General features: G+C 40.7%; 1 protein-coding gene across 1 annotated transcript; it reads left to right on the forward strand.

The window, feature by feature from the left end:
• Positions 1 to 167: 167 nt before the first annotated feature.
• LOC124138598 (small RNA degrading nuclease 5-like) lies at positions 168 to 15,971 on the forward strand. Its single transcript, XM_046505335.2, has 14 exons — positions 168 to 425; positions 1,533 to 1,712; positions 1,983 to 2,146; positions 2,761 to 2,887; positions 4,215 to 4,311; positions 5,086 to 5,286; positions 5,810 to 5,895; positions 6,141 to 6,259; positions 6,972 to 7,110; positions 8,256 to 8,356; positions 10,087 to 10,175; positions 10,934 to 11,134; positions 13,078 to 13,403; positions 14,967 to 15,971. The coding sequence occupies exons 1-14, from the start codon at positions 297 to 299 to the stop codon at positions 15,105 to 15,107; spliced, it is 2,100 nt and encodes a 699-aa protein (XP_046361291.2). The 5' UTR covers positions 168 to 296; the 3' UTR covers positions 15,108 to 15,971.
• Positions 15,972 to 16,536: the final 565 nt, after the last annotated feature.

The raw sequence follows: 16,536 nt of genomic DNA on the forward strand, positions 1-16,536 counted from the left end.
TACGAAATATGAACATCTTTTTACTTACAATATTTTCATCGTGCGAGTGTAATATATTCCTATGCATAATATTAAAACACATTATATTGCAACGTAAGCATGTTAACAGAGCTAACACAAGGTGAATAGTTGGTAAAGGAAAAAGAGAATCGAACTTTTCGCCAAAATACCACTTTGTAGGATCCAAGATGTCAGCGCCCAGCGATATCAACACATACACATGGATCTTCGTGCAGTGACTAGCTTTAGATATTCTACAGTAATTTCATGAAGCGACTATACCCCTTTTGTGAATTATGGAAAACTCAAAGGTTATATCTGACTTTGTCAGAATGAGTAAGCGTGACAAAAGACTGGCGAACAAGAAACGTAAAGCCGAAGTTCTGATTGATTTACTCAGCCAGACAGATGTGCAACGCAAACGGGTATAAAGTTTTAAACATAGTTAACAAGTTTACCATGATTTGTCAATAATCATTTCCTTAGATTTTATATTAAGTGTACGTTAATATACACGATATGGTTGTTAGTTATAATACTGACTAGAGATGATTAACTTCGGCCCCCTTATTTCTTGTAAAGTTGTATGTCCCACTGTAAATGTAATCACGGTGATACTGAATTACTGCTAAAAGCGTCTTAAAACAATACTCACTTACCTAAGGGCTCAGCACTCCTTTCAGTCATGTTAGAAGAATGATTATAGAATAACAACATGTTTGAAAGGAGGACAGTGAAATGATCAGTAAAACAACCTGAACACTTGATATAACGACAATCAGTGTGTGTTGCCCATTATTGAATAGCAAATGTCAGTCTATGAAAACCACAGACAGTGATACAGGATACACCTTTACTAGACTAAAAGTGTCCTTTGGCGCAATATCAGTAGATTCAGAGCTCCAGATAACTTTTTAACCAATTGAGTTTTTACTTGGGTTATTACATTTTTCAATTGGGTAAGCAATATTTTTTCACACATGTATTCATCACTCTATTGGGTTTTTCCCCAAATGAGTGAACATTTTAAGATTTCAAACAAATTTAATTTTGTTCCAGAAATTAGCTCTGTTGTACGCATGGTGAAAAAGCTTTTATTGGGTAGTTACGCATACTTTGTTTATACATGTGAGTTTTTCATACTTGAAAGTAATTGGGTTTTGAATATTTTGGGGGGGTATTTTATGCAAATACGCTGCTTATCTGTAGCTCTGAGATTTTAATGTTAATATTTGGACCATAACCATGATGATTATCAGGCAATTTACTAGACTAATTAATAGTAGTATACCATACACATTCACTCCTTAATATACAAAAACAGTTTAAGCCTGGTTAGCTACAGAAGGCTTGGCTCCTCCAGAAATGTATACACCCCAGGGAGCTGAGAATAAAAATCAAGTGCACACTGATCCACTGACAGGGTAGTGATAGTGTAGCACTATGAGCATCCACTTGGTGAATGGAATATGACACATTATAAATGTATTTATTATTATCATTATTATTATTATTATTATTATTATTTCCAGATAAAGATGACTGAAGGTGAGATATCAGATGATTCACAATTGAAGAAAGTCCAAGATGGTACCTGTCTTTCAAATTCCACAGGGAAAACAGTGTCGAGGAAGGTGCTGTTGCACCAACTGAAGAAACAAAGAGTGAAAGAAAGAAGAAGATTGAGCAAACCTGCCAAGACAGATACAGCGGTACGCTACTGTCTCCCACTGACATTTTACACATCCATGCTGAGAGTTCATTGTAACAAGAAATTTTCCAGTCAAGCCAGATGTTTAGTTAACTATTGAAGTCACCCATAATATGTTGTAACCTAATAGTGTAGGTTGTGCCCGTTTTTGGATAAACAAGACCTATTTTGATCTGGTTCCCAGTTTTTGCATTGCTTTCATATTGTGGAGAATTGCATTAGAAATGTCACATCTTCTAAATGCTTTCTAAAATGTTATTATCTCCTGCAGGAACGGCCAGCTTTGTATCTCACACTCAAGGAGTTGCTCGAACAACAAGGAAACACACAAGTGCCCCGTAAAGAAGATGAGGAGTTACCTCCCTTGTTCATGTTGGATTTGCAACATTTATTGACCTTTGCTCTGTTACCTGACTCATACAAGTACTATCCAAGGTATGCAACATTAGACAAGAGCAGAAAAGGATTCTCTCTTTGTATCAAATTATGGTGTGCTATTCAATTTAGTTCTTATTTTGCTTTATAAAGGTGAAGAAATCTGAGACAGTAGCCACACTTAGAAGTAAAGTGGGGTCATTTAAGTATTGTTATTAGTATTTTAATGAAGGGTACCCCCTAAATCTGTCATTATTAACATTCTGGCTATGACAAGAACCCTTTGATCTTCATTCTTATTTTCAAACACTGAGTTGCGGTATGTCGGCATTAATGCATAGAATTTGTTGTCATCAATGTATTGTCTGGTCTGGCTTGTGTCCATCAATTAGACTAACACTGTGGTCTAGTGGATAAAGTGTCTGCTCGGACAGCGGAAGGTTGGTGGTTCGATCACCTGCCCCATCATACAAAATTTTAAAAATATTGTACTTGTTGTTTCCTTGCCTTGGGCTCGGCATAAAAAAGGATAAACCAAGGACTGGTCAGCTGTCTTTGGCTTCACTGGTTAAACATTCTCAGGATGTTTCACTTTTTCTATTGCAGAGTATTACGGGGGTTGCTAAAGCATGTGAAGAAATGTCCTTTCCATTAATTTTGCTTGTTTTCTACAGATGGTGTAAGTTGGCACGCCCCAGGAAGGTGGCCTCAGTGGTTGTCATAGTGATAGACCAACTTAGCTCCAGTGATCTGGAAGAATACCAAGAGTGCTTTCCCTTCATGAAGAAAACATTTCATATAGTAAGAAAACTATGGCTTTGGAATTTTTCAAATGTGTGTTGGTATAAAAGTGAGGATTTTTTACATTTTAAGAATGTGCAGAGCTTGAACATGCTTTCCTTGTTTGGTTATTAGCATGATAGTATCAGCTATAAAAAGCTGATTCTCAACTGAATTTTGATGTATAGTTAGTTCCTGATTACATTATTTTAACAGTCAGATTATGCGAAATATCTGTATCATGAACTCAGTTTCCGATCTCCGAGACCCGTGAAGATCCAGGTTTAGAATATGTCTCCAGCAACCCATGCAGCTGAAGTGATCGGGTGGTCAGGCTCGCTGACATGGTCAGCGTATCCCAATTGCGTGGATCGATGCTTATGATATCAATCATTGGATTGTCCGGTCCAGACTCGATTATTAACAGACCACCGTCATATAGCTGGAATATTGCTGAGTGCGGCGTTAAACAACAAACAAACAAAATCTAATACCTGATCATTGGGGACTAATGTCATTCTTCAAGCTACTAACAATTCAGATATAAGACACTGAACTTCTGGATGCGTTAGGGTAGCATGGGTGAACCAGTTGTTTTATGCACTGGAATTCACTGTGGTAAGTTGCATCCCTTAGATGTTTTAGAAACCTATGATTGGGAGTATAGATCTGATTAGATTCACCCTGATTATGTTTCTAGGTAGTTAGCACCATACATGTACTTGTTTCACCAGAGTTTTAATTGTTTAAGACCTGCATCACTTCAGACTTTCCTCCCACATCAAGTTGACACGCTGTGATATTGCTGAATACTGTTCATTCATTCATTCATTCATTCATTCATTCATTCATTCATTCATTCATTCACTTCAGGGTTCCTTTGGATTCCGTTGTGTACAAGTTAAACATACGAAACACGTGTTACCTCCCTTCGGCCGGGGTAGATCCGGGTAGAATAGGTCTTCAACAATGCTTGCAGTAAAAGGCGACTAAGCTTGTCGTAAAAGGCGACTAACAGGATCGGGTGGTCATGCTCACTGACTTGGTTGATGCATGTCATCAATCCCAATTGCGTGGATTGATGCTCATGATATCAATCACTGGATTGTTTGGTCCAGACTGGTTTATTTACAGATCGCCGTCATTTAGCTTGAATATTGCTGAGTGCAGCGTTAAACAACAAACCAACCAACCAACCCTTTGACACCATTTACCTTCAAGATGTACATTTTTCCTTACTGTCTTACTCTTAGTGAAATATTAGTTATTAGATTTTATGTTAATAGTAGCCTCGTCATAGAAACATTAACTGCTTAATTACATCTTTGATTTGCATTCTGCTTCTCAGTTTACCGAGATGATCTCCCCTTATCAATATGGCGGCTCAGTAATGGAGGACGTGTTCCACGTGCCTGTCAGCAAAGCCACCATGAAGGTTAAAGCCAGTGAGTTGGTGGTACTTTACATCGTGTTATTTTTATATCCTGATTTAGCCTTGTGGCGCTGAATAGGCCTCATGTATCTCATCCTTGTCATGAGAGCATACTGTTGGAATTCTGGGTTAAAATATGTCCCTTCTAGCCTATGCTTGTCGTACAAGGTTACTGAATCCGGTGGTCAGGTTGTGTGATTGGCTGATTGCGTGTCTTCATACCCTGATTGCATGGGACATTAATCGTTACATCAATCACTGGTCTGTCTTGTCCAGACTCAGTCATTTACAGGCTGTTTTTTGCTGCGTGTGGCGTTTAACATTAAAAACAAAACACAAGCTCTAAAACTAGACTGATGTGGTCACCATGGGTGGCCTGGCTCATCATTGCATGTGGTTCGCCCCGATTATGTTTCTAGGTTTGTCAGCACCATACCCGTGCTCGTGGGTTTCACCGAAGTGGTAAACATCTGAGACCTGCATCACTTTGGGCTTTCCTCCCACATTAACCTGACATGCCCTGATATAACTGGAATACTGTTAAAAGGGGTGTTAAAAGCGGCGTTAAACCAAAGTCACTCACTCACCCATTGCCTGTGCATCATGGCATGTCCAGTTACCCACCCATTTTTTGCCTGACGATGACATCATACAAACATGATTCTTTCATTAATTACTGTTGATTACCACATATGATTATAGTTTATAATTACATTATATTTCTTGCTGAAAAAAGAAGTTCCTTTTAATATTTTGAATTTGGTAAATGTTTTCTCTTGACCTTTAGTGAGTGACCAAGAAGGAAGAATTAAATTGAAGAATCAGATTGATGAGGTGCACAATTCCCAGTTGCGGCTACAACAGTCCCTTGGCATCACCGTTGCAGATATCCCAGCGCCGGCGCCTGACTTCGACAGGACCCACCTGCTCCTCAACCCCATGCAGATGATGCAAGATGGCTACCCCATGCCAGTAGACACACTGAAAGGTGGGCGACTGCAGCCCTCGGGTTGTCCATTGCAGTAGTATCTCAGTAGTATAGTCACATTTGCAGGCATTTTGACCATTGCAGTAGTATCTCAGTAGTATAGTCACATTTGCAGGCATTTTGAGCATTGTAGTAGTATCTCAGTCGTATTGTCACATCTGCAGGCATTTTGAGCATTGTAGTAGTATGTCAGTAGAATAGTCACATTTGCAGGCATTTTGACCATTGCAGTAGTATCTCAGTGGTGTAGTCACATCTGCAGGCATTTTGACCTTTGCAGTAGTATCTCAGTAGTATAGTCACATTTGCAGGCATTTTGACCATTGCAGTAGTATCTCAGTAGTATAGTCACATTTGCAGGCATTTTGACCATTGCAGTAGTATCTCAGTAGTATGTCACATCTGCAGGCATTTTGACCATTGCAGTAGTATAGTATAACTGAAAATCTTTTCATTGTGGTGATATTTCACTCTCCCCCACGAGGTTGAATAAAGAATATATTCCACACATTTGGAGTTTCAGATCGCTACAAGGATTTCAAGTTCAGCTGTAACAGTTACAAATCTGTGTCAAAGAAAAGTCCACTCTTTGCTATAGATTGTGAAATGGTAAGACTGAGCAGTTGTACAATTCCGGTCTGAGGTTAAGATACAATGTGCAAACATTTTTGTAGTTTGGTTCTCTTTTTTGGTTCATTAATTATTATTTCAATCAAAACCATAATTTTACCGATAATCTCTGGTTTAAAAGAAAAATAATAATTTGTATGTTTGTTTGACCAGCTTTTGAGTCCAACACTTGGGCTCACGTAGAGATTTGTGCACAGAGATGAGATAGTATTTGTGACTTTCAGTGTCTCACGTCAGCCCAGGAGAATGAGTTGACGAGAGTGTCGGTGGTCAACGAGAAGTTAGAGACTGTGTATGACACGTTGGTCAAACCATACAACAGGATCACAAACTACCTCACACAGTAAGCATCTGACAAGAAAAACAGCCCACATAGTTTTGCCAGTTTCAGCAATTCATACCAGGGTATTTGACAAGATCATTGGTAGAAGAATTGGTTACTCTGATGTTTTTTTAAAAATGTTTATCCGTTTGATCTCCCAGGGACACATGAGGTATTTTTTAACCTGTCCTGGAAAACATATACTGTATTCGACATAATGAGCACCCAGGGCACTCTCAAAATTAGAAATAGGGGGCTCTTATTAGAATATTATTTCGGTGAAAAACAACAGAGTTGAAAGATTGTAAATTTCTTGGTTTATGCTGACAGCCTGAAATGTTCATATACGACATATATATTTTTCCAGAATTTAATTGCCCATAATTAAGGATGCATATAACACAGGTATTATACACGAATAAATAAGTCTTGTGTACATTGATCAATCGGAAGGGGTGCTAATTTGGATTGTTCACTAGCCAATATATTAGCAAATATCGCCATGGGCGCTTATTAGAGCAGGGCTCTTATTACGTCGAATACGGTATAGATGTTACACTTGATAACTAACTAACTGAAGCCAGGATCTGTCTTATAGTTATAGGTGCCACATGAATAAACCATTACACAGGTTGGTGAAAGAAATTGCATGTGCGAAAGAAGAATCACAAATGAAATCTCAATGATGTATTGCCAGTCACCATAGTAACAGCTTCCTGTGCTGTGTGTTCAGATACAGTGGCATCACGAAGACGATGTTGCTTCCAGTGAAGACTCGTCTGAAGGATGTACAAAAGCACTTGAAGAGACTCCTGCCCTCAGACGCCATCTGGGTGGGTCAGTCTCTCAACGGGGATCTTCTTGCACTCAAGGTATGCCATACCCTGGAGAGCTCTCCATGACAACAGGTAGCACAACTGGCCCAGGTGGAGGCCCACAATTGGCTGTTAGTCCCTTAGGGAACGGCCATGTATTACAGTGTGGGGTGGGTCAGTTTTCTGATGCACTGATGTACTAAAAAGAATGACCCTCCCCGAATATGTGCTGAAAAGAATGACCCTCCCCTAATCCTTGTCATATTTTCGGATGACCCTCCCTCTGTCCTTGTACTTTTTTTCCGCTGACCCCCAAGCACTTTATATTTTATCATAAAATGTTCATTTTTCCCCAAATATGTGTATTATTTTTTATTACCCTCCCCTAGAGACTGTCATGTGTTTATGGTGACCCACCCCTGATTCCCTCTGACCCACCCACCCCTATAACAAATAACCAGTCAGTCCCTTAGGTCTGACTATTGAGCAGGGTATACTGGATTATTTAAAGGCAGTGACATATCTGGAATAGTGGAGACTGTGGCATAAAACAACACTCACTCCCTGCTGTAAGAGCCAACTCAAATGAGGATCCCAGGTGGCTAAAAAGCTGTCATAAATTGTCAAGGGTATCTCATTGCTGTGGAGTTGCCAATACTATTATCTACAATTGTTTCAGCTGTAATATTGCTGGCATTAGTTGAATAGATGCATGCAATCACTGGACAGACTCATGAGACTGCTGTGTCACAAATGTTTGGCAATATTGAGTTAATTACTTGTATTAGATTATCATCCCCACACAGTACCTTCAGGTAAGGAAAGTCTTGTTGCCATGTTTATCAACTTTATGAACATACCCACAGGAGGTTATAACACTTATTGAATATGTCCATGAGGGGGCACGGGTAAGGCGCCCCAATTCGCTGTGCAGTGTTGCGTCCCTTGGTCACGCCAGAAACCTATGATTGTGGGTATGAATCCCGGTTCGCCCCGAATATGTTTCTAGGTTTGTCAGCACCATACCCGTGCTCGTGGGTTTCACCGAAGTGGTAAACGTCTGAGACCTGCATCACGCCGCGATATAACTTGAATACTGTTAAAAGCAGCGTTGAACCTAACTCACTCACTCATGAAACCATTCCATACATTTGCTGTCTGTCTGACTGCCACTGACACAAGTCTCCATGGTTCAATTACAGTTGTTCCACCCCTATGTGATCGACACGAGCGTCATCTACAACATGTCTGGCATCAGGTGGAAGAAGACTGGGCTCAAGGCCCTCACAGCTCAGTTCCTCAAGTATGTTCAGTAGCATCAACCCATGTTGCATAATTGAGAAATAAACAACTCATGGTCGTCCGTTTATTGAACAAGAAAACACTGCAGGGAGAATAAAACATGAGGGGTGCAGCCCTGGGTCGTATATTCTCTCTGCAGTGTTTTATTGTATGATAAACAATGACCATGAGTCGTTTATTTCTTATATGAGATATTAACATTACATACAGCCTCTTTAAGGATGATGATGAAATGTACAAGCTTAAAAAACATTTACCCGTATTTTAATAATGATGACTCCCTCTATACAATCCGACCTCAGCAATGTCGGGCAATTCAATTTCATGCACAGGTGGGTATTTCCCGCGTCGATTACCTGTACATTTTCTCCCTATGAAGATTGTCATGTCTCTTTCTCATTTGGATGCGATTGTTCGGCCATCATGTTTATCTGCATTGGCCAGCTACATCTATGGGGAACAACTCACTAGACACTCCCCACTCAAAAATAACGTCATCCAATATACGATGTCATCAAGTTGCGAACGCATGTTCCAATCATCAGAAATGATGTCATGATAGAACAATGTTTTATTGTGAAATAAACCATGCTTTGTTCTTCATTGTTCTTTGCGATTTATGGCGTAGCTATTTTATATGACTCCATTGTCAATATGTTTTATATATATAATTACTTTCCGGTATAGTTGCAATTTTTAATTAAGCGATGGCCTGGTTGCAGCGAGTGCTCTGACCAATGAGCGCTCTGATTACATCTAGATGTGACTGGGCATGCCAGAAACCTATAATTGTGGGTTCGAATCCCAGATCGCCCCGATTATGTTTCTAGGTTTGTCAGCACCATACCCGTGCTCGTGGGTTTCACCGAAGTGGTAAACGTCTGAGACCTGCGTCACTTAGGGCTTTCCTCCCACATTAAGCTGACACGCCGCGATATAACTGTAATACTGTTAAAAGTGGCGTTAAACCCAACTCACTCACTCACTCACTCTAACAAACAGTGATGTTTCTTGCTTGACAACATGTGCAACTGGTACAACGTGCCTTGTCACTGTCTGCTCTACACATTGTGTGAATCCTTCCATGTTTATGCAAGGAGTAGGGTTAATTTGAGGTCCATGAGTTATAAACGGCCACATGTCATTAGGTTACTTAAAACAGACATATGTCACTACCACACTGCATAGCATCGTATATGGGTGATGGCTGATGGATGAATGTAAGGTTTGTAAGGTTTGATGATGACAGAACACAACCAGCATTTATTCAAGTGATATTGTGAATGAAACAGGATGGCTACTCATTAACAAATTCTGATTCTTTTCTCTGAAAAATATTTTATTATTATCAAGTAAATCTGTAATTATGAAAAATAAAGGATAATATTTCTCTGAGGATTACATAATGATGTCAGGATTCTGATCTAATTTCAAACATGGCCCCCATGGCTGCCATATTGAATATATCACATGCATATGAAAAAGTAGGAATAAGTATGTGGTAGGCAGAATAACATTCTGATTTTTCGTTGATTTTTATATTTTGCCCTGCTATGACCTTTGGCCACCATATACCCTTGTTTATCTACTTGATATTGCATTTTAACATCTATAAAGTGAAATTTTTTCACATGAATATATTAATGATGTCTATAGAAGAAACTGCACAAATTCAGATTTGAACATCTGTTTAGTAAAATATTTCTGATGTGTGGACCCTGTATTGTTCAGACAGGACATTCAGACAGGGTCAGCAGGTCACAGTCCGGTGGAGGATGCCCGTGCAGCCATGGAACTCGTTCAGCTGAAGATGCACAAAGGTCAGAATTGTTTCAAGTTGAAAGTAACTCTGTTACATGACATGAGCATCTGTTCTAAGCTGCATGTCACAAGGACCAAAAGTTTCATCTGATAATCAGTAAAACCTCAAACGGGGACAATGATCCAAGGACTGTTGCCCATGTTTAGTTAAGGCCCAGACATTGCAATGTACCCAGTGCCTGCATGTGTCTGTATGTGATGGTAATTATTAACTGTTATTCTACTGTGCATCATACAATTTATATCAGCAAACCAACATTGTAGTTTATGAACATCAACTACTGCCAATGATTGTCTCCCGAAATCCCAACACCCCAAGTAACAGGCGACAACGGGATCGGGTGGTCAGGCTCGCTCACTTGTTTGATGCATGTGATTGATCCCAATTGCATGGATCAATGCTCATGATATTAATCACTGGATTGTCTGGTCCAGACTCGATTATTTACAGACCGCCGTCATATAGCTGGAATATTGCTGAGTGCGGCGTTAAACATCAAACCAACCAACCAACACCCCTACACTTAGTTAAAACAAAAAAAGGAATTTACCTTTGTAATAGCCTAACAGTCCAATGAAGGACAAAGCTTATTGCCTAAATTGAACTTTTATTTACACTCAGGCACACAATCATTTCAACAACATATACATATGACCATAGAATAAATACAAAACATCTTTGCTGAGCATGATGCTAAACCAACACAGATGAGTTGAAGTATAGTTCACTTTTAAAGTATGTGTACACTGATGGCAGGTTTGGATTTCGGGGATGCGACTCGGTCTGTGGTAGACCTGGATCCCTCGTCTGAGTGCTGCACCAAGGGTGTAGTTGAGGGTGTGACCGGGAAGGGGGAGACAGCCACCCAGGTGATGGACAAGAGGCGCCTGTTCTTCCAACAGAATAAGTCCTGCTATAACAGTCTACTGGCTCTCATGGCGACAGAGAAGAAGACAGGTAGGTTGTTCTTCCAACAGAATAAGTCCTGCTATAACAGTCTACTGACTCTCATGGCGACAGAGAAGAAGACAGGTAGGTTGTTCTTCCAAAGTCCTGCTATAACAGTCTACTGACTCTCATGGTGACAGAGGGGGCACGGGTGGCCCAGTCGTCTAAGGCGCCGCAATTGCCGTGCAGAGTTGCGTCCCTTGGGCACGCCAGAAACCTATGATTGTGGGTTCGAATCCCGGTTCGCCCCGATTATGTTTCTAGGTTTGTCAGCACCATACCCGTGCTCGTGGGTTTCACCGAAGTGGTAAACATCTGAGACCTGCATCACTTAGGGCTTTCCTCCCACATTAAGCTGACACACCGCGATATAACTGGAATACTGTTAAAAGCGGTGTTAAACCCAACTCACTCACTCACTCATGGTGACAGAGAAGAAGACAGATAGGTTGTGACTCACAGAGGAAAACTACAGGAGAGTAGTGTGACCCTACCCTTACACCATGAATTAGTGCATATCGTGGTACTCAAGTCATGATATGAAACATATCGTGATACTTCACAGGGATTGATTATATGAAACATGCACCAGTGCAGCCTATTTTTGAAAAGTGCAACCTAATATTTATGTCTTCATGCATCAAGTGCATGTAAAAAAAATTCAAATTTGTGTCTGACATTTCCACACAACAACAATCTACGAACACCCACTACCTCTAAGCTTTATGTACTACATCACTGATCCCTGTGTTAGGTGTAATTATCATGCTTTCTTAGGCTTGACGTCATCACACTGCAATACATCATTAAGTTATGTAAAACCATGACACAATATCTGAGATTTTTACATTTTAGACTAGTGTATGCATCCGTGTTTCAACTTGATATATTCATGGGACCAGGGTGTAACCTGGTTTTTCCTGGTGCAACTAGGTTATCATGTCAACATCCACCTTGTGCATGTTAGAGTTCGCCAAATCAAGCCCTGCTTCATTTGTGCCATTTAAGTTAACTCTTAAAGTGTTGGGTGTACTGTTACTTATACATTTAGCCCACATATCAACTTTCATTTCGGTACCTCTAACTATGGCTGACAAAGTGGATTTTTTAATGTGGCTGAAATGGGTAGCCATTTTGAATTTGTCCTTATCACGATCGTCATGATCATAATGTATCAGCGTCATGGCAACAGACCCTAAATAAACGGTTCAGACTAACAATTTAGGATATGGTGAGATGCAAATTAGGAGAGAAGGCCAAATGTCACACATGCATCAATGTTAAGTATGGGATCTATTAAAACCTGACTAATTCTCTTTGGAAACCAGACCCAATTTATGGTCCCGATTGAATTACATTTTACAGACATCATAGATACAGGGAACTGACTCTTGTACAATTGGAAGTAAATATTGAATTCAGTCTTGTATGTTCATTGGTAACAACTCCTGCTAAAATCTCACTAATTTGGACCGCTGTCTAAACTGGACTAAGTTGCGGTCCCACACAAGTCCAATTTAAACAGACCCCACTGTAGTTGCTATTCATAACTGCTTTAGCTTTTGGCCCTTGTAAATTTTATTAACTTTTGATTTGTTAAGCTCATCTTTTAGCTTAGCTGTTAAGCTAAGGTTTTGGCTAATCTGAGAAAGAAGGATGTAACGAAAATATTCCATACATTTCTTTTAAATATAAATCATTATTTTATCCCAAGAAATGGTTCCACAAATTTAAAGAAAATTGTGTCATACATTGTAATTAGTAAAACTATGCTGGCCAAGTATCAGCTTCACTAGGCAAACCATTGTTTCTAATATTTGTATTTTGTTGTGATTTCAACATCGTCAATAACTCCATTCTATCCATACACAATTGACAAATGGGAAAATGATATGAAGATTGTAAATTATGGTGCACAGCGTAGTCTGACATATCTGTGTTGGTGTTTACAGCTGCAGTTATTGACAAGGCGGACACGCTGTCATCAAACTTGTCAGATGTGTCTGTTTGTTGCACCGTCGGGTCATCAGACAAAGCCAGGACGGAGGCTGCAGCGCAGGCCGTGCAGAAGCAGGACTTTGTGTGGGTGCAGCTGCATGCACTGAATCAGAGGACGAAAAGTAACACTGCCAACACAGGGGAGGAAAAGGTAACAGCAAAGTCCAGGGAGGAGAAAGAGACAGCAGCATCTGTGAGAAAAACTGGTGATTCTGATGAAGAGAAAGAGGAGTCTATGTTGAGAGAAGAAGGGGAAAAGGAAGGCGAGGACTTGATTAAGGTTAGAAGCTCCAGAACATTTAAAACATTCAGTATCATTTAGTTACTTAGGAGATACTGGAGCAGCCTAGTGGTTAAAGCGTATGCTTGTCACGCCGAAGACCCGGGTTCGATTCCCGACATGGGTACAATGTGTGAAGCCCATTTCTGGTGTCCCCCCACCGTGATATTGCTGAAAGCGGGGTAAAACCGTACTCACTTACTCACTCACTCACTCACTCACTTAGGAGATAAACTCACTGTGTTTTCAATGTAGACCTAGGTTATCTGTAGGTTTAACCATGCTAAATTGAATTTGGAACTGAACATGCAGCTTGAAGTTTCAAATGTAAATTTAGCGCGGTTAAATCTACAGGTAACCTAGTTCTATATTGAAAACACAGTATGTTTATGTAAATTCTACCATGACAAAACAAACAAAAATTCTTTAGTGTTAGTAAATACATTGAGTAAAGCGATGGGTTGAGTCCAGTGTTTTGAGTGGGTTGTCATCCGAATTTACGGAATAACCGACAACAGCCTTTAAACAAAATATGGTGCTCTCTTAGTTCAAGCAGTTTGTTTACACCGTAATACTTTCCTCGAAAGCATGTAGCATGGCAACATCCTAAGCTAACATGATGTGGGAACCCCTAAAGACAACTAAGCAAGCCATGTTAAGGTTAAGGTTTCCTTCTACACCGCAAGTCACTATTATGACGTCACATCGCTCATTGTGACGAAAAGATGTGACGTCACAGTTCATACAATCTCATTAAAATAAGATCTGAGTTCTCGCTATCGCTAAACAAAGATCTGAGGACATTCCATTACGGCTCACGTCAGAACGACAAGGCTGTCCGGCTCAGTCAGTATAATGCATCAGAGAGGGGTAACCATGTGGCCCATGTGGCCTAGCACTAAAAGACTGACATAAGTCCAAATTAGTATTAGCAACTACACATGCATGCACATCACTGTACACGTGAGTGAGCTGTGTTTAACGCTGCTTTTAACACAGTTATATCACCACACATCATTAGGATGCACTTTTCAAAAATAGGCTGCACTGGTGAATGTTTCATATAGCTAAATCAATCCCTGTGAAGTATCACATGACTTGAGTACCACGATATGCACTGATTCATAGTGTAAGCGTAAGGTCACACTACTCTCCTGTAGTTTTCCTCTGTGAGTCACAACCTACCTGTCTTCTTCTCTGTCACCATGAGTGAGTGAGTGAGTTGGGTTTATCGCCGCTTTTAACAGTATTCCAGTTATATAGCGGCATGTCAGCTTAATGTGGGAGGAAACTCACAAGCAGGGGTCTGGTGCTGACAAACCTAGAAACATAATCGGGGTGAACCGATTTCAAACCCACAATCATAGGTTTCTGGCATGCCCAAGGGACGCAACTCTGCACAGTGAATTGTGGTGCCTTAGACGACTGGGCCACCTGTGCCAACTGTACAAGAGAAGTTATCTTGAATGTGAGGTGTAACCCCAATTCATCTCACTTCTATTTATTGACACACAAAATGTGTAAATGTTCCCTCGTCATCAGTTTGAAATTCATGTATTTCAGAGATATATGAAGCGATTAGACAAAAGAGTGAAGAGGATTGCAAAGAAGGTTCGACCAAAGTCATTGTTGTGTGTGGTGTTGTCAGGGCAACCAAGTAACAAGGTGATTCACAATGCAGGTGTCCTTCTAAAGATCACATGACACTTACACCAGTGTATCACATACAGAACCCTAGGGATCACATTATCCATTCTGTCTGAGACTATAGTTGACCAGCAGATTGGGCATCACAAGGAGGGTGTGGTCAGTGCTGACCATTCAGTGACCAGCAGAGAGTGCATCACAAGGAGGGTGTGGTCAGTGCTGACCATTCAGTGACCAGCAGAGAGTGCATCACAAGGAGGATGTGGTCAGTGCTGACCATTCAGTGACCAGCAGAGTTGGCATCACAAGGAGGGCGTGGTCAGTGCTGACCATTCAGTGACCAGCAGAGTTGGCATTACAAGGAGGGTGTGGTCAGTGCTGACCATACAGTGACCAGCAGTGTTAGCATCACAAGGAGGGTGTGGTCAGTGCTGACCATACAGTGACCAGCAGAGTTGGCATTACAAGGAGGGTGTGGTCAGTGCTGACCATACAGTGACCAGCAGTGTTAGCATCACAAGGAGGGTGTGGTCAGTGCTGACCATACAGTGACCAGCAGTGTTAGCATCACAAGGAGGGTGTGGTCAGTGCTGACCATTCAGTGACCAGCAGATTTGGCATCACAAGGAGGGTGTGGTCAGTGCTGACCATTCAGTGACCAGCAGATTGGGCATCACAAGGAGGGTGTGGTCAGTGCTGACCATTCAGTGACCAGCAGAGTTGGCATCACAAGGAGGGTGTGGTCAGTGCTGACCATACAGTGACCAGCAGAGTTAGCATCACAAGGAGGGTGTGGTCAGTGCTGACCATTCAGTGACCAGCTCAACCAGGAATAGAAGATGCTGAGGTTTTCCTTCAAGACTTCTATTATCATGGTTCCATGTACAGAAAATAAAGCACATACATTGATTACGTTCTGTACTTTCTTTGTCTTTACATTTGTTCTACAGTTTTATCTTTTACTTGCACCTAAGAGTGGCACAGCTTGTGGGGGTTTATTAAGCCTTGCAAAGTTTAGTTTTATATCATACATCACTATTATGATATTTCACTCTCACTGTGATGCGAAGGATGACGTCATAGTCATGATTAAGAAAGAAGTTTATAAATGCACATTAGCCTATGGCAGGACTTTAAGTAGGAGTGAATTTCAGCTTCATATGATTTGTTTGTTTGTTTAATGCCGCACTTGTCAGTATTCCAACTATATGACGGCGATCTGTAAATGATCTGGACAAGACAATCCAGTGATTGACATCATGAGCATCGACCTAAACAACTGAGATATAATGACATGCATCAAGCAAGTCAGCCAATCCTGTTAGTCACCTCTTACGACAAGAATGGGTTGCTGAAGACATATTCTAACCCGGATCTTCACAGGTCACAGCTTCATATGAAAGTAAAATGCATGTCTCAGATGTATCTGGCATAACTTGGACAAGAGGGCCACCTATGATACCCATCCACCAATTCCTTGATTAAG

The sequence above is a fragment of the Haliotis rufescens genome, unplaced genomic scaffold (assembly GCF_023055435.1).
Source record: "Haliotis rufescens isolate VD_foot unplaced genomic scaffold, xgHalRufe1.0.p SCAF_40, whole genome shotgun sequence".
Classification (NCBI taxonomy): Eukaryota; Metazoa; Mollusca; class Gastropoda; order Lepetellida; family Haliotidae; genus Haliotis; species Haliotis rufescens.